At 34.0% G+C, this 19,457-nt stretch overlaps 2 protein-coding genes across 2 annotated transcripts; one reads left to right on the top strand and one right to left on the bottom strand.

Moving 5' to 3' along the window:
• Positions 1 to 1,567: 1,567 nt before the first annotated feature.
• On the top strand, positions 1,568 to 2,268 carry LOC124829106 (uncharacterized). Its single transcript, XM_047302570.2, has one exon. It carries the CDS (start codon positions 1,684 to 1,686, stop codon positions 2,119 to 2,121), a length of 438 nt encoding a protein of 145 aa, XP_047158526.2. The 5' UTR covers positions 1,568 to 1,683; the 3' UTR covers positions 2,122 to 2,268.
• A 420-nt stretch (positions 2,269 to 2,688) lies between these two features.
• Positions 2,689 to 18,680, bottom strand: LOC148205551 (uncharacterized). Its single transcript, XM_088103473.1, has 14 exons — positions 18,291 to 18,680; positions 15,659 to 15,738; positions 14,356 to 14,514; positions 13,495 to 13,708; positions 8,833 to 8,919; positions 8,612 to 8,751; positions 8,296 to 8,376; positions 8,111 to 8,175; positions 5,429 to 5,601; positions 4,771 to 4,901; positions 4,585 to 4,672; positions 3,845 to 4,058; positions 3,612 to 3,712; positions 2,689 to 3,450 (listed from the first exon to the last, which is right to left on the bottom strand). Exons 1-14 carry the CDS (start codon positions 18,456 to 18,458, stop codon positions 2,956 to 2,958), a joined length of 2,196 nt encoding a protein of 731 aa, XP_087959599.1. The 5' UTR covers positions 18,459 to 18,680; the 3' UTR covers positions 2,689 to 2,955.
• Between the last annotated feature and the right edge of the window lie 777 nt (positions 18,681 to 19,457).

Here is a 19,457-nt window from a genome sequence, read left to right as displayed (position 1 = left end):
TTAGACATTCAAAATGGAACCCGTATTACCAAATTTGATGCATTCATACAAAATATAGACTTTTACGTGAACTTGAACCTCTTTTGTTTTCTTCTCTTATGACCACTTCAAAAAACGAAAAACATTGTATTGGGCTATGTTCAGAGAAGTTTCCTTGTATACCTATCAATCACCGTAATAATCCAACAACACTATTCATATATAATAATAAAATAACAATTTTTTCTTTCTTTCTCCTAATTTTTTTTGTTCTACGAAACCTAAAAATAATTAATTTAATAGCCTCACGTGCAACCTTGACTTGCTACATATTTTTCTCCGAGTCAAAGGACACACCTTTGATTTTGCTGCTTTTTCCACATCTTTTGTTTTTTTTATGAAAGAAACATTCTTTACATTATGTTATTTGATTTCTCAACCATTGAAATGCTTTATTTTCTAATTCATTAACCTTTTGGTTACATATGCATTAACGTCAAACTTAATACAGTATTCAATTACAAATGTGTGCATATTTCTTTTTAGGAAAACCACTTTCCTTAAGTGCGAAGGTAAAATGTCATTCACATATAAAAAAAAATCAAATTATAATTAAAAGAAAATTATGATAGCAGTTTGATCTAGTCTTTTTTTTATGACAAATAATTTGAATATTTTGAATAAATTAATTTGATTTCATAATTTTTGAATAATTTGAATAATTATGATAGCAGTTTGAATCAAGCAGACTTAAAATTCAAGTTGATTAGTTCAAATAATAAAAAAAGATATCTTATTGTGCATTTTAAGGTAAAAATAAAAGAAATATAAGATATTTAACTGATTTACTCTAATACAGTGTCTTAATATATAGATATATGCATATTAGCAGCAGATTTGTGTCTTAATTTATAGAAGATTTATTTCTTAATAATACATAATCTGTCATAAATATATATTACAATCACATCCTTAATTTAATAAATAATAAAACTAGACTGAAAATCAGAAATATGTGTATATATACAATAATCATATTCCTTAATTACAACATATTTGTTTATTAATTTGTAATTTATTCCAATGAAGTACCAAGTCAACAAGCCTTAAATTACAAAATAAATCTCGGAATCAAAGATAACTGATTTTATTAATTTAGTTGGATTTAAACCCATAGAGACAAAATCAAACAAAAAGAATGTGTTCAGTTCTGATTTTTTTGTGAATTGATTACAATTAGTGGATGTCCAAATTGAAAATTATATATGCTGCCCATAATAACTTCCTCCTTTAAATGGAGAGATTTTTTTCTTTTCTCAAAATCCACGTTGTTGAAGTATTGTCACTGTGAAAAGGAAGTTCTGTTTGTTTCTTATACAAACAGGGTCGTGAAGTACATGATTTTGACCACTATTTATTTATTCATAATAATTGTATGTGATCACACGTACAATTTTCTTAAATTGATTTATGTCATTTCCTTTTAAAGATTGCGTAAAAAAATCATTTAATGGAAAAAGGAACATAAGAAATGGGATTATATTGGACGGAGTCATAGAAGTTGATTCACTGTCATTCGTGGCGGTAATTAAGAAGAAACTTCGAGGAAAGTAGTACTGGTGAATTTTCTATGCATTGCAACTGCGAATAATGAATCTATAAATTGAGAAGAGGCAAAGAGAAAGAAGTAGCATTGGATCAGATATGAAGTTAGAAGCAGCAAGAGGAGGAGGATGCAAGTACCACCCTGATAACAAGCAATTACAAGGTGTTTGTCCCTTTTGCTTAAGAGACAAACTTTTGAAGCTCTATGACATAAACAATCCAACTTATCCTCTTCCTTCTCCTTCTCAACCTTTTTCTTATTATATGTCTCACAATCACCATCACCATCGTCGCCATGCTTCTAGCGTGGTGGATTCTGCCTCTTCCATGGTTAGTTTCAATTATGGATTGAAGAAGAGTAACTCCATTGCCTTTGCTTCAGGAAGCCGAAACACAGATAGGGAAGTCAATGAAAACCGCGGGGGGAGTAAGAAAATGGGTGTTTGGTCCAAGCTGCTCAAATTGACCAGAAAGAACGGTAAGGAGGCCTTCATGCATTCCAGGACAGTGAGGGAGGGAAAGAGTATGCATTTTTAATGTTATTGTAGATCCACTTTTTTTTTCAGTGATGTAACTACACATAATTGTGGAGGACTTTTATTGAGTTTGCAATTGGGTTCGTGCAAAGGTTTCCATATGACAAATGTGTATTCATCTAAGAAAGAATTAATTTACTTTCTAACACATTTTCGACAAGCAAATTTGGTATCCGCCGTATCAGTAACAAGATTATTCAAAAAGAACAAGCTGATGTATCAGTTTAACATATACTTATTCTCCAAGTTCGAGGAGAGGTTCTTGTTGAAGCTTCAGATTTTATCCTGTAATGTAAATGAAAGTTAAACTAACTCGCCTCATAATTAAGATGGGTATGAGCATGGACTTCCTCTATGGTAAAGATGGATATTTAGTTTCAGAAGTTTTAGTGGTTTTCTTAAACAATTCCATATTCACTTCCCCCCTCCACACGCTCTCCCTTTTCCCATTGTTCCACAAGTGTTGTACTAGAAAATTTTCAAAGTAAGAAAAGTTAATCAAGGTGTACAAACACAACCAAACCCCGATATTTGAAACGCTGTATAGAGGTGTGGTATGATGCGCCGGTAAGTGAAATGAGATTATGAATATAAACAGAACAAATATCTGAAACTCTGTATAGTGGTTCAATTTGAAGTATTCCTTCTCTATGACAATCTACATTTAATGTGAGGTTGATTTGTAACTACTACGAGTTCCTGTATGGTAAGCTATCTATCTTTAGAATGCAATCGGGGTATAAACTACCATAGGAAACAAGAAACTGTACATGATAATATGATTTTGCACGATCAATTATAGAACACTTGCAACTTCTCGCCCAAATTATGGATATCATCTACGAGGGCCAGAAATATTGCTCCCCATCAAATTATCCTCATCATTGTTAATATTTTGGTCCAATGAAGGCCGTTTCAGTCTTTGAAATATATCATCAAGGGACTCAGATGAGGACACATGAGGGATCTTACTTTCCTGTGTTTGCCGAATAGGTGTGAACCTGTTGGCCCCTAAGTTCGCCTTGAAACTCTGGAAGTTTGTTTTCATTGTTTGCCATGTTGAGGCCAAGCCTGAAGTTCCAGCAGCATTACCAGAACGATTATTGTCGTGTTCGACCAAGGAAACCTTAGCAGATGCTAAATTTTTCTCTTCTGCCTTCAATTTATATGCTGATCCACTTTGCTGTCTGATAGCAGCATACTTGCTGCTGATGGCTTCCCTGCTCGAGCTATGCCTCCTTGTCTCTTCCTTTAAAGTTTTAGGCTGATTTCCATCTATTTCTTTATTAACTAAAGCCGAGGTTCCCTTCATTTCAACATCATTTTTCACCTGACCATACCACAGCCATAATGTGAGTGAACTGTTTGAATTTTGACCACAAGTAAAAAGTGTCATATCTTGCAGCCATCAAATTCATGACAGTGTCGCATGAATGATGAAAATAGAGAGAAAATAGCTTCAATTTTCTTATTGATAGGGTGTTGACATACCGTACTACTGTCGTTAGATTCAAGATCAATTCCATTAAAATTCCTCACTAATGGAACAACTTGCTCGCCTACATTGCGTCCTTGCTCAAGCCAAGATCGTTCTACAGATTGTGTGAAAATCAGTACAAGAAATCATCACAAACCCCACGTTTCTTCAAGGTTAACTAATTTAGACATGATTTATCATTTAATAGTTTGACTGATGACAACTACAGAGTTCTTCGCTAGCATACCTTTCTGTAAGATAATTAATCCTGACGGATCAAAACCATCCATATCTTCACCTTCAGCTTCAAAAACGTATCTCTTCCAGCTACCGAGAAAATTAAATACCCTATCAAAGAAGTTGCTTGCAACCAAAAGGGTGTATACAACCATAATAAGTGGATAGATTTTGTTAAACTTGTCTCCAAAGAAAGGGACAGCATTATCAATGTTCCCCATTCTCTGCAATTAATAATGTAATGCACTAAATTAGCAAAAGGAACTAATAGGAAGGAAGGAAAGCAAAAAATGTTGATAAGCAGTTGTCAATGATTTTTTGGCATAATGTGAACATTTATATATAGGCAGTTAGAGACTAAATAAAAGACAACAAAACCATCAGACACTTAGAAAAATAAGTTAAGGTAAAATAAAATAAACAAAAAATGGAAAAAATAAAAAGAAGAAAAGCATTCTTTTTGTCAGTAAACTTGATCAAGGAATGGTTCAGTGCCATGCCTTTTTCTAGTTACAATATGTCGTGCACTCAGGCAGTATAGCCATGTAAATCACAATTTCCAGGATTACTAAAATCTAAGAAGTGATTTGATACTCTAGAATCAAATTACTCTTCTAATCGCAAAGTAACCAGAGGTTTTTACTTCTTTACACTCAACGATAGTTTTTAACAATACTATATGCAGATAAGTTCAGAAGAAAATATTAAACAACAACGAAACCAATTCGTAAACCATGAAAAAATACTTACCTTTTCAAAGATAGTTGTTTTCGCAGAACCAAGACGAATAAGATTGAGAAAGTTGTATGAGATTGGAGGAGCATAACGAGCAATCATACTGCAAATGAGAGAGAAAATAATGATGTGCAAGATAGAATTAGCAATTCAAGGAACAGAAATAATAAGTAGCAGTAGTGGTAGAGTGTAAAATCTTACGAGCATATCATAAGCAGGCTCACTGAGCTGGTCTGTCGGGGTGTCAACGAGTAAAACACCAATGTTCCAATTTTGAACAAGGAGTAGTATGTGCAGATGCACATGTACATGAGAGGAACAAATGCAAACGCCTAAGCAAGAAATTGAAGAAATGGGATTCAAAAGGCAGCCTGTCTTTATTTTAAATATGGTATATATAAAGCATTTCATCAAAGAAATAATGCATATTATTGACAAATTACAAGAGTATTTGTTTGCTTCAGTTTCATGTATAACCCAACTCCAAATTCGAATTTAGTTTCAAACCTTTTGTTAACTATATATGATGACAGTAACAATTTCACAGGGATTGAATTACAGCCTCAAACAAAAAAGCAAGTTTAATTTGCTAGATAAAGATATGCCGGGAACAGACAAAAGAAAAGCCCGTGCAGTTGGTCAATATGCACCAAACAGGAGCATGTTACTCAATCACAGAAGTTCACGGGACCTGAGAGACTTCACTTTACTTTAAATTGATAAAAGATTTCCGTATCCTAGAATTAACTATTCATCCAATCTTTCTTTTTACAAGGTAAATTAAGATTTCAAATATACATATAAGTATGTTGGTGCCCATGTTTAGTACAAAGACTTGTCTCTTATTAACTTGATCTACCTGAACAAGCACTTCCTCTGTTCCAACAGATTTTATAAGAATCGAGAAAAGTGATAGATCAAGACTAGGTAGAAGAGTAGCTTCTGCTAAAAGAATTGTAACAGACATGACACCAAGTATAACAGCCAAGCCTTTCTGAACTTGCTTTCTTAAAATGCATCGCCAGAAAAATTCTGCAAAGAACCACCATTTATTCATAAGCCTGTATTAAAAGGACGGAGTACATGATGTCATCATGCAACATTGATGCAGCAGGAAACTTAACTGAGAAAGGAAAATATAGAGCAAAATGAAGTTTAAGAATGTTTGAAGCAAAAGACAGCGCATATGTGTATGACCAAACTACATAGACTTCCCACCAGGTTTGAAAACATTGGATTCAAATTCTCTGCTCTTTCTAAACCAAAGGAAACCTCCATTAACAAGCTTGAATGTTTTAAATGACTTCAATATACATTATTGTATTGAATAATGAACACAAATTCACTATAATCTATATGCATAAAAAGTAATGGATTTGGTCTTCTTAAATTGAGAAATTGTAAAGCGAGGAAGGATCCACCATTGATCTCAAATAAAATCTTGGTAAAATTAACTCACTTGAAATAAGAGATGGATGCACTCGTTCTCTATCACTTTAATCCATCATTATGTACTGTCAGAGAAATAGTTTAAATTTACTACCACATTTAGAACACACTAAAATGCTAACCAACTATAATTATGACTGTTGTTAATAGCTTTCAGTTTGCCCCATTAGTCCTTGATTAGCTCATGTTCTTAATGCACTCTACATATAAAAAATTAATTTCTGTACACAAGACCTATACTATCCCCCAAATATCATGATCAAGAGTAAATCAACTACTAAAGTTTTTACGGATTGCACATAATACTCCTGTTTCTTAAATGTTTATAGCAATCAGCCTTATAGGGGTACAAATAATATTTTTCAAACAATTGTGAAAGTTTTCTATAGGTCTCCAAAAGGGAGGGGGTTCAGGTGAATTCGGAAAGGAGACAGGGAAGATGAGTGCAATTTACTCTATGCTTAAACTAGGTGTCAAAGTATTAGCAACATGTATTCATCTTTCCGCTGTATTCTGTTCCAACAGAACTGCATTTTCTATCATTTTCCAATCATTCCCTTTGTTTCTTGAATCAATTATGTTTGTAATTGTTTGCTTCCCCTGGTGATTTATCAATTTCTATTCAACAGCTAAAGGTACTTTTTCTGCCTTTTCTTGGATTTGATGCATGACAAAGGTTCAAATGAAATGTGTTTTGTTCGGGGGCAGCCATGACTGAGAAGGTGGCCAGAGTGTGACTGGCGGAGTTGCAGGGATGGAAGTTGATTCAGGGATCAGAATGGGGTGACTCTATAATGCATATGATGGCCAGTTTGGTACAAGACTGAGGTGCTCTATACTCAATGGATAAAAGGGATGCTCAATGACCAAGACAATCACAACGTGTAGGTGAAGCTAAGGGTGCAGGGGGTATGTGAGCATTAATGCTTCAGCACAGATGAGGTTAAATGATGGGTGCTGTCATCTGGCCCAAGAGAGTTTAGTAATCTTCCTACTTTGATATTTGGGAGATTGTTGTGAGTCCTAGGTGCTACTAGTAAAGAGAATTGAGCATGTTGGGTGAGAATGCCAAAAGAGTTCTTAAAGTATTTTTGAGCCCAAGATTTTCAAGAGCTATAAACCAAGAACACTGTCAATGAGAGTAATATATTTGGTTAAGTTACACTGAGTTGTTTCAAATCTTAATTTTCTTTGTTTGTGTTTACTTTTAACAAAATGAGCACTTAATAAGATTTAACTAAATTAGAGCTTAAAATACCAATAAAAGTCAACTAACATATTAGCACCTAAGAACATTAGTTAGGACGATAATTAATCACAGGTACCTCTGAAATTAGTACTTGATTAGTTACATACAATTTTCCCCAAATAATCGACATTGAAAAATATACACTGCAAAAATAGTTACACAAAATGTTTCTTATGCAGGAAGTAAAAGGTCAATTAAGCCATATATGTTGCATTATTTGTTAATGATATTTTCATAGACAGAAAGGGTAACATGTTTATTGAACTCGTGGAAATTGATATGTCCGAAAGTTGTCTTGCTTGAGCTTGTCCTAGTCTGCCTTAACCGTGGTCTCTCAAAGTTGGTTCTCTATGTCTCGGAATGGCTATATATTAGGTTCACAATGTCTTGGAAGGGGCTATATATGGAGGAACTAAGGAGAAAGGATAAGAGAAGATCAAAGTATGCAGCAATCACGACTTCGGCTCTTAAAAGGGTAGAAATCTCGTATTGACTAGATATAAGACCTAAATAGTGCTTACAAAACCTGGTCAATCCTTACCTTATGAAAGGACCACCTATGATAGAGTTGACCAAAAAGGCTAAGTGAAGCATCATAGTGTACAACCATCAAGACAGTGACTCTTAGGGTTTATGATATTACATAAACTAGAGATAAGGCCTAAACATTACTAATAGAACTTGTATAATCTTTACTTTATAAGTTAGTTTTGCAGGGTTAAACGATATCTTAAGTCCAAATTCTAAGATGGTTATTACTAGTTAAAAATAATAAATATGTTTCTAGCTGCATGGGAAAAGTATATTTACTTAAGAACAAATAGGTTAGTATTCTTTATTGACCTAAAGTGTCACATAAAGACCCAATCTTGCCCGTCCGAGCATCTCTAAAGCTTGAAATATATTTCCTGTAACGAAAGCATAACAATTGAGTAAGATGAGCTGGAAAAACCTTTAATATATTTAGTATAGAAGGATATTGCAAGGGGGCAAAGAAAAACAAAAGAAAAATATGATTGAAAGCAAACCATCCAGAGGAGTTGCGCCGATCATAATTCTTTATCACATCTTCCAACTCAAGGGCTTCTAACACGTAAGTAATATACTCACTACAAGAATGCAAAAGTAAGATATAAATCAAATAATCAAGTTGTAATATATACCTAGTCAATATACTTTGGGGATTAGACAATGCCAATGAACAGAAAGAGTTAATTATCCATCAAACTAGCATGGATCATAAGCATAAAATATCTCAATATGTGAAATCTCTTAGTAAGGATAATAGATAAGAACAATTTTTCAATAAACCCACTTAAAAGACCAAGTTGATGATTTGCTTACCTTTTATACCTGTAGTACTCCTCAGTTGCTCCTCGAAGATGACGCCTAAGTGTTGCCATTGACTTCTCATCGGTGTCATAATCCATATCACTTTCCCCTAATTGGCCACCTTGTGGTTTGAAGGATGGATCTTCCCTGAACTGGAACATTCAAGGTTATATCCAAACAAAGATCTAGGCTGTGTACTCAAAATATTTAATCAAGAAATCTATGTTTAATACCATTTGAGTTAGCATATCATCGATTACATTCATGTAAGGTCTCAAAGGATCACGCTTGGACATCTGGTTGGATGTGGCTTGAGCAATCTACAAAAATAAACTTCATCGTTAAAATCAGGGCTTCTATTTTTTAATGAGAACGTCACACACATACAATGTTGAAATTGTGTCTAACTGACACTACATTGCTGGTTTATATAAAAAGATTGAGTTAATTTCTCATTATTAGAACGGTGTTATGGATATGGAAGATATGAACAACCCAAAATTCCTTTACAAAAATATATTGGAAGTCAAAACGATTTATTGCAGAACCATTGCAGACTAAACAAAAATCAATGTCCATATAGATAAATGAAAAAAGGCTTAATTAAGTTTCAAGTCCCTCATAATTTTTTGTATTTCAATTGAGTCCCTATTAATTTTTTTTGTTCCGAGTAATCAAATTTTTATATATTTCAATTAAGTCCCTACCATTTAACTTTCCTGTTAACTGAGTCACGTGACCATTATCTTATCCCGTCATATTGCTTACTTTCTCCACTTGTTAAGAAATGTAAGCTTTTGTAGTTAATATAAAATGATATTCCCATAAATGTAACACCTGTAGCAACTAAGGAATCGTCACCATCACCACATTGATATAGGTGACAACAACGGTCCCTTGTTATCCAACATATTTTCAATAAAATAATAACATTTATTTGTCATTTTACAATTACAACAATATCATTTTATATTAACCACAAAATCTCACATTTCTTATTCCGTGAAAATAAATAAGATGACAAAGTAAGATAACATCCACATCACCCAATTAATGGAAAAATTAAATGGGAGAGACTCAATTGAAAAACATAAAAAATTTGAGTACTCAGTAGACCAAAAAATTATAACAAGAACTCAATTGAAAATAACCAAATTTACAAGGGACTTCAAACTTAATTAAGCCATAAAAAATGCAGAAATGTCATTACAATGCAAAAATAATGAAAACATTTGTACAATTTATAATAATAGCAAGTCAAGAAATTCAAATAACAACAAACTCCAAGCAAAACACAACCATGTTGAGCTATGTCATTGGGGTGGGTGGAAAATCGACATTTAGGGGTTTCAGTTTTATAAAGAATGAGCATTGAGTAGAAAAAAAAGGGAAAAGGGGGGAGGGGAGAATAAGGGCAGAACCAATGAGGTAATAGGAAAAAAAATGAGAACCTTGAGTTTGGACTAGGTGAGTTCATAAGGATAAGGGAGACAGATGGAGGCATTGCAGTGCTTTTATGGCAGCACTGCAGAGGGTTGATGGCAATTAAAAGGCCACAAGGAACAGCAAAGGAACAGGTTGCAGGCGGTGGCAGAATCACTGGTGCTGACTGCAGCAGCTATGGTAGTTAGTTGAACAGGCTTTCCATTTTGGGTTATGGTTGGTTCATGAAGGTTAGCTTAGGTTTTATTTAATTTGGCATTGGGTTTGTATTGGATTTTGTCTCCCAACCCTTGTTTTTTTAAACCTATTTGCCTAGTTGGGTTAAAAGATCTACATTAGATTTTTAAAAAATTAGGGATTCTTTTACCTCAGGTATGTGTCAGGTTGCACTGAACCAAGACTTCCTTTCTTAGGAAGCATGGGTATACGCCATGTGTCGAAACCAAGGTTGAATCATTCAAACATTACCTGAGTTCTCAACCCCTTTGCAGAATCAATCCTTGGTCAGACTTTACTTATTTCTCAGCCACGCAAAACTAGTTTAAGGCAAAGTTTTGGGACATTGAGGAACCATGTCCATTTACTCAAAAAAATGAACTAAGGCAAATTGACCCTTTTTATTAACTCAATTAGCAAAAAAACTATGATTATGTTTTCCTAACCAACATGATTCGTATTGTAAATTGGAAACTTGGAGAGACTAGGGACCAATTGTTGAAACTTAGACAAATTGGCACAATGATGACCAATGAGTTAGGAGGTTTCTATCATAGGTGTTTGGGCCACCTAGGTAGGATGAGGAATTTACCATGAAGCTTCCAACAACAATAAATGGTATGTCACAGTTGAGATGACTCTTGAATTGAGATGTCCTAGTCCAAAATTACTAGTTTGAGAAGCAAGAGTAAATGTATCACTAAATGTGGTAGTAATCTTCGATGAAATCTAAAGCAATGTAAAAGAAGTGTATGTCATCATAGGGACCATGGTCCCTGAGAATTTGGTCACAAGTGATAGATTAATCAAAAGGTAAACCACTAAGGGCAAGGACAATAAAAAAACGCCTAACCCTCAAATCCTTTCTTTAGTCCCAATTGGAATAAGGACCACGAATGGTAATAATTCATTAAAAATGTGCAAAGTAACATGAACATGCCCAAGGTATGCAAACATACAACCATCAAAACATTAAGGTGCAAGAGTCACCGTGTCATACCAAACCCCATACTAATGTTAGGTATCATTAGTATAAAGAGCACATGCCTCAATCCAGACTGATTAACGGGCTACATAGGGATAAAAAATCAATTTATGGAGGGATTCAGGGTGGACTTGATGACACTGCGTAATAGGCAGTGATCTTCCCTACTGTGCACAGTTAACAATAGGCATGGAATAAACGTATTGGTGATGGGATTTGTACCCCAAACCACCAATCCATGATGTGAACTCAGATGCCCAAGTAAAATAGTTTGAACTATCCAACATCTCAATAAAGTGGGAAATTCAGGAAAATAGTGCTGTCTTCTCACGATGGGTAGAAAAACCAGTGGAAGCCATATCCTAGAACAACACATAACATGATACATCCAATTTGTTATAAAGGGAACATGATCAAAACATCTCAACTGAAGGAGACTTTAGGATTAGGGTCACATGGGATGACCACCAACCAGAAATCACAATCTGAAACAAGGTCGCACACTCTGGTGACAGACAATGTTTGGCATATTGATGAAAACACTCAGCGGTCATATGTTTGTTGAGGACATGATGATCAGATCTAGACAAATCGGCACATGGCACACCAAATGAGGTAGTTTTAGCTAATAAGTTTGCTGGAGTGGCAACAACTGCTGACACTGACGGATAGAAAAGTCATCAGAGAAGAAAAAAAGATTGCTACAAGGTTGGCAACTACAAGGGTCACTCAAAGATATGCATGGTTAGCCAAACAAAATGATCAGGGAGAGCATGGGTCTACCAACGTGGTATGATTTTAAAGATGCCTCCAGATAGTTTGTTCAATGAGAATGAAGACAAAGACATGACACTCCAACCCTGTATCTAAATGACATTACACATCTAGTTTATATAAAATGATTGTATAAAAAGCATACTACTGGAAGATATTCAATTTCCTATAAATCATCTATCAAATCAATATACATTAAATGTATAATATTAACTCTTGATTATCGACCACTATAAAGTTCAATTAAACTGGGTGTAGTAATTTTTATTAATCACGTTCCCCCCTACCCGCATTACCAATAGTGAATCAAAATTACTATTGTGCGCTTGATGGTAATTATGTCCTTTGTTGTATAAAGGACTAATAGCCTAGTTTCCTGTGTATGAATACATGCCCTACACCAATGTTGAAATAACTTATTTTACATAGTATTGCAAGCTCTCTAGTTGGCCCTCTCTTGGTTGATTCAGATGTCTGAAATGCATAACGACGCATATGTAGGGATCTTTGATAGCCAGCTACTTACAGTTTTTCTTATTTTCAGACAAAAACAAAGAAAAAAAAAGTGATGCACACGGTATGACATAAATAAACCAATCATATCGAATATTACGTACTTATCAAAGATGGAGAGACAATTTGTATTTAAGAAATAGCTTTTACTAGTACAACAAAACCGCCCAAACACTGTTGGATAGTAACACTTCTCCAAAAGAGTAAAGACATCTAAAATGGAGTTTCCCTAAAATAGAAATGTCCTTCACCAATCCTTCCCTTAAAATTTACCATAATTAGCAACAATCAAATTATCAACATTCTTGGCAAAAGATATTAGTATGAAATAGACTGAGGAAAAGATGACAAGAAATCGGTTGAAGTGATTCAAGCATGTACAACAAGGATATTGGAACTGATGAAGAGAGAGTAGATTGCATGTTTCAGTCCTACAAAAAAGAAGAGAGACCAAGGACATCGAGGAAGTTGTTAAGAGAGATTTCTTAGTGAAAAAATATCTCTAAAGATTTGAGTTCTATCTGAGTCAAATGATGTTGTGTGATTTGTGTAACTGACATCACTAAGTGGTGTTAAGGCTTTTGTTGTTGTTATTGCTTAGTAAGGGACAACATCTTACCAAAAGAAAGGCAGGACCAGTATCATATGCCAAACATAGTTCAGTTTCCATGATTCCAAATTACCTTAATAATGACCCTTTGCTTTGCTTAATAGTTTAAAAATGACTATATATCCGGTATATCCAGAAGTTCAAATTAAATTTTCTAGAATTGGGGAAAACAACTTTGGGGGAGGGGGAGTCATCAAAAGATCACAAGACAAAAATCACAATCAAGAATAATAAGTTATACTTTGCTTCAGAGAAATCCACAATTTTCAAGCTTGCCTGGCAGATTGAGAAAATATAAGAGATAAAAATTTAAAACTACATAAGAAATTTCCCTGCCTCATGTAGACCACTTACAACAATAGCATTTGAAAGTTCTTGGTGAGCATCATCAAGCTTAACAGCCATTTTAGCAATTTTGTGGGAAAGAACTTTCTGACGGATTGTCCAATCAGCATTTTTCCAAATGCCTTTGGGAATTTCACTTAATCCAAAGCCAAGAAGAAACGCACCAGTAACAAGTCCAAAAGTATTTGAGCAAGCCATGGCTAATCCCAAAAGACCTCCACTCCTGTTTTAATAAGAATAAAAAAATTAAAAGAAACAAAGTGGGACTTAAGTTGAAACCAACAAGCATAAACATGTGCGTAGAAGTGGAAAACCTTAATTGAATGTTAATTAGGCAATCACGACTGTCGTATAGAAAAATATAAAATAATTGGACAGAAGGTAGGCATTTGAGTCTTCATGGCATGAAAACCATACGAACTAAAAATTCAGTGCTTTGGTAGTGCCATAGCATTTAAGTTTCTGAGAGAGGAAATGTGAGTCTCTAGGAATAAACGCAAAATTTTCGAAAAAAAAAACTACATAGGTTGGGTAAAAATCTGACTTGTTACTGCAAGTCTTTAACAGATAATGTAGTACGTTATGTCTCATAAAAAGTGGTTTTAGCACAAATCATCATTATTCACAATTACAAAAAGCAGAGGAAATAGCATGTGGGAAACGTTCTGCAACACATCAGCCATGACAACAAATGCAGCCAAATATTGCCTTTCGATATGGATGTACGGGAACAACAGAACTAATGAGTGCAATAGGAATCTTTATCAGAAAACATATAATTAAGAAACTCTAGGAAGCGGTATCTTACAACAAATTTCATTCAACAATATATATTTCAAAATAACTAAGATTAAGAAGTTGAGAACCAACCAATGCCGATGCATCATAACAAGAAGAATAATTCCAAAAATGCCAATGGATCCCACAATTACATAAAAGATCAAGTTAACATGTAAACTGGTCTTCAATCTTTCTGATACAGTGAAATCCCCAGCATCTTCAAAACCCTGGATAAGGGGCACAACAACCCTGCTCATGATAAAATGACACAAATACATCAGCAAATTTGCCTTTCTGATTTGTATGGTCTGTTCAAATACTTGAAATACTTTCTATGCAAGCAAGCATATGAGAAGACAGAGCAAATGGCATAATAGCACATACACAAAATCTAAGTTTAACAAGCACTCATAATAACTACTCGTGTGTTGTCAGCATTACTACTTCCAAAGTTGGCTCAAAGCCTCAGTTTATTCCACAGCAAAAAAATGTCAACTTAAATGCATTATATATTATCAAGAATTTAAAAATAAAAGATATCACATTGAAGTACCTTTCTGTTGAGGCCTAGGTACAAGAATAAAGGGAAAGCAGGTAAAGCTTTTACAGTAGTTTCGTAAGTTGGATATGTAGTTAAGAGCAGTTACAGAGTGGGTTAGGAAATTAAGGTTCATAAAATTAAGGGCTTGGCATTCAATCTACTATCATAGAACAGTTGTAACTTTTCTATACTCTTTAACTCTCAACTCTTTCTCTGGGGTCTATAACACAACGAAATGAAAATAATCTTATCAATAGGTATGCTTTGATGAAAATTACACGAATTTGAATTTGACAATTTTCATTTAAATGGACAACATTCATGCTCGCATGTAATAGTTATTTCAAATTAAACTCATTCCACATATCATATGCTTTATGATATGTAAATATCAATAAGACAAAGATTTAAGTTCGTAAATCAAGTATTGTCAGCTCATAGTTGTTTGCTAGCTGCCTATAAATAAGGTAAGCTGTTGTATTCTACATGGATGAATCTAGATAGAATGTTAATGACAGAAGTGCAGTACACATTCTTTGATCTCTCTACTCTCTACTCTCTCTCTCTGAAATCTCTTTATTCTGTTTTATTTCACTTTCCCCTTCTTCTTTCTCTGCCTTTCTGTTTCTTTCAACTTTCCATCCTAAATTCTATACCACATTACAAAGTTCATAGTTCATTGATTCAAACAAAGAGACTGGAGAATGTTTTATTGTCAGGAAAATAGAGACAAAAATAAAGATCACAAGATAATCAAAAGGAGTTCAAGAAAGTCTTGAACCATCATCCAATACATGGAGTTAAAAATTGCCATTTCTCAAATGATGGGAAAAACTTTTACAAGAGGCTTACCATGTAAGCAAAAAGGTACTCCAGTATGACCAGCTCCAGAAGAAAGAAATTCCTCCATTCTCATGGTAGGAAGATATTGTCTGCAGGTGTCAAAGAAAGTAACACTCAATATACAAATGAAATAATTGAATATATATTTCTTCATTGATTCACAACACTATTCAGCATTTAACAATTTAAATTCAAAAAATCTTCCTTTTGAAAGGAGGGAAATATATTATGTGTTAGCCTACAAATATTGAATTGAAGTAGAAAACGGGAAAAAAAATGACAAGCTTAGATGCAAATAGAAGTTCATAAATCTACCTTGTCTAAACCATAGGGTAGCACAATATTTTTTTCTGAAATCAAGAGCTGTTTTGTTACACTATTACAAAAGTCGATCTATCCAGGGCTAAATGAATAAGGGCTTGTTTTAAGTAATTATAGTGTTTTACTTTCAAAACTTGTCAGCAATGCAGTTTTTAAGACTTGTTTTCAATGTAGCTTTTAGAAACAAAACCAAACAACGGTAAGAGAAGTTTCAAAAAAGTTTTCAAAAGAACAGTACATGAGATGTGGATATTTGTCAATTGCACATCACTGTAGTCAAAATCGCAATTAAAAATGTGGATCACCTAATCGCTCAACCATACCAAAAGTGAAGCTACACAGAGGCACACCAATAATAGTCTAACGATTTTCTCCTTCACTCACAGCTGGGACTGCTTTCTTTAATTATTATTTATTATTATTATTATTATTATTATATATGTGTGTGTTGGACATTCATATTAACCAAAAGTATGGTCAAATTATGATATATAAATACATGCAAATCTCATCTTGCGAACCAATTTGGTGAGAATGAGTTAGACAAAAAAACTCAATCTCTAAAAAATGTTATTAGAATTGATCACAGTAAGATTTCTTGAATCTAGCACGACACCTACTATCAAACCACCAACAAATATCTAGTCTTATGCTTGTGATTTCCAGTTCTTGACATGAGAAAATGTGTTAGAGATCTCACATTGACTAGAGATACTACATTGACTAGAGATCTCACTTTGACTAGAAATACTACATTGACTAGAGATCTCACATTGACTAGAGATATGACTAAATTATAATATATAAATCGGTGCAAATCCCACCTTGCAAGTTAATTTCGTATGGTTGACTTAAATTTAAGTCCCCTTTCTAAGCAATATTTATGTAGAAGTAGAATCCACTATTTGAGTTACAATTCCAATATTTATGATCTTGTGAGCCTTTCACGATCTCAACCATAATCTTAATTTTTGCCACCTTGGCACATTGTATGAGATTAAAATAGTGCTTTACTTATTACAAGAATAACATTAGATTTAAAAAAAAAAAGTATAAAAACAATAATGAGCAATTTTTGTTTCTCAATTTCCGTAATTTGGAAATAATTTTGTTTTGAAACGCATGCAGAAAATACTTATCCAAACATGTTTCTTTTGTTCTTTTGTTTTTAAAAATGGAAAATAGCTTTGACAACTAGAATCAAACTAGGCCCAAATCTTTCATCAAATTTCAGATCAAATGAAATCTAGTTCTTGACATCAAAGTCCTTTTGTAAGGTTAACCGGATAGCAAGGCGGAGAAGAATTTTGTTTGAATAGCAGTAACAAACAAATAATTCGATGTGGGTATGCATCACGAGGTTACTTCTATGTTTAAGTTACCTGTCTCTGGTGTTCTGACACCCACAACCACAAAAATTCTTGTGCATGAATAATTGACTTTTGGCTCTTTGAGGAGCATTGGTTTGTGCACAGTCCTGCATTGGGTCGTGTCTACTCATTTTAGAGGGTTTTGCCAGAGGGATGATAAAACTCTTTGGCATAGTAACTCTATAGTGATTTGTAGATGGAAATACTCGAACTTCAAACAACAAATTTATTCCCTTTCATCCTTTGAGGGACTGAGCTGTCTTCTTGGAATCTATGTGGGAATTTCACACATGATTTACATGCTAGGGCATCTCTTGCTCTCATTTTTCCAATCCAGAAAGAAAAAATAAACTATAGCAAGGTAAGGCCTAAGGCCTCAGAAAATCGGTTTTATAACTATCGGTAGATAATTATATGAATGCACACCCCAACCTCTTATTTCTTTCTCTGAAGTTGAAAGGAACAAAAAGGATAGAGAAAAAAAGAGTATACTACTCAATACGATAGAAGTGCTTATTAATGTACTAGAAAACGAATAACACTTTAGATACGAACATAAAAAGAAGCAAGACAAACGCACTGCCAATTAGCAATACAAAACTCAAACATTATAATCTTGCTTTGACCCCTCACTCAAAAATTAAGACTACGTCTGGGCTATGTTTGAGAAGCCATAGAGTGGAATTCAACCCAAATCCACCGTGGGGGAAGGATTAGCGTAAGCATGTTTAGCGAAGTGAAAATGCCACAAAGCAAACACACTTTATATATCAACAACTAAACGATAGTACAACTTTTCTACTCTGACAATGCATCACACTTCAATTACAAAACCTCCTAATCATTAATTTGAATTCCATAGCGAAACTCCTAAAACGCTAGTCGTGTGAAGTCTTCCTACGATATTTTAAATTTCGCAACGAAATGGAATTGGAATGGTTAGGAAGTACCGTCCAGATATCAGCGGGGACGAGGACGATGATGGAGAGGGAAGAGAGCCAAGTGTATCCAACGGTGAAAAGCACGTAGCGAGGCACGCGTGGAGCTGCGTAGTACCTCAGCGTGAAAAGCACCATCCCCACTGTGAGGGGCAGAGAGATCATGTAAAACACCCACATCTCTCTCTCTCCGACGGAACACTCGATAGATCAGATCGGATCGGATCGGATCGAATCGGATTCCGGCGGTATGGCAGTGGCGGAGGTGCAGGTGTAGGTGGCGGTGACTCACTTTAGCTTCTGGTAAAGTTTCGTGAACGAACTGCACCACTACGCAACACGCAACACTCCCTCTGGGCTTCGCGCCTTATTTCCGATATCTATCTGGGCCTTCAGGGCCCGTAGCAACCAATTCAACAGAAATGTTTTTCTTACATTTCTAATTTTGTTTTTCTTCTTCATAATATGTAACTCCGTTTTATTCTTACAATAACGGAATCCTTTTATCACTTTCTTTTTTAATAATTATTGTTTTGGAAAATATTAAAATATATTATTTTTCTCACAACAAATGAATCAAAATATTCCAAAGATAAAAGTTACCTTTGAAATTTTTTAATGGGTTTGAAAAAATGATAAAAGTAACCAACCATGGTCGAGGTTGGGTTTAGTTTCGACTCCGTAAAAAACGGAAAAGCGTTCGACATTTACTCATTAATAATATTCTTAACTTATTCTATGAACTCCTTGTTTTCATTAAATACGTTTTTTAATCCTTTACTTTTAATAAAATTTGAAATTAATTTCTCTTTAAAATTTTAAACCAATTTAATTTCTTATTTTTAAAATTATATGAATTTAATCTTTTAACTAAATTTTGTTAAATGTTTCTTAATTAATATTAAAATAAAAGAATGTCAAACACGTTTAAAATGTTAAATGGGTTAAAAATATTATATCCATATATTTATAAAGTTAGAGGACTCTGACCAAAAATTTTAAAAGAAATATTTATAATTTTCATTTTAAATTAAAGACAAAAACATATTTAATTTATATTTTTTCACGTTACATGACTCTCCATGAGCTTTTATGTGCTCTCAGAAAAAAACTTTAATTTTGAAATGAAAACACTTATTCAACAATGCCTCAAATTTATAAATACTCTCTTATTTGCAT

Source organism: Vigna umbellata, chromosome 1, assembly GCF_029865625.1.
Source record: "Vigna umbellata cultivar VRB3 chromosome 1, Vumbellata_1.0, whole genome shotgun sequence".
Classification (NCBI taxonomy): Eukaryota; Viridiplantae; Streptophyta; class Magnoliopsida; order Fabales; family Fabaceae; genus Vigna; species Vigna umbellata.
The sequence above is the reverse complement of the archived record's forward strand: the minus strand, read 5'-3'. Positions and strand labels throughout refer to the sequence as shown.

Excerpts from the sequence above, each read along its gene's own strand:
- LOC124829106 (XM_047302570.2), top strand. The coding sequence starts at position 1,684 with ATGAAGTTAGAAGCAGCAAGAGGAGGAGGATGCAAGTACCACCCTGAT.
- LOC148205551 (XM_088103473.1), bottom strand. The coding sequence starts at position 18,458 with ATGTGGGTGTTTTACATGATCTCTCTGCCCCTCACAGTGGGGATGGTG. Across the intron at positions 8,920-13,494 it reads AACTTTCAAATGCTATTGTT|ATTGCTCAAGCCACATCCAA; the intron begins GTAAGTGGTCTA and ends TTATTTTTGTAG. Across the intron at positions 4,673-4,770 it reads AGCCTGCTTATGATATGCTC|TATGATTGCTCGTTATGCTC; the intron begins GTAAGATTTTAC and ends TCTCATTTGCAG.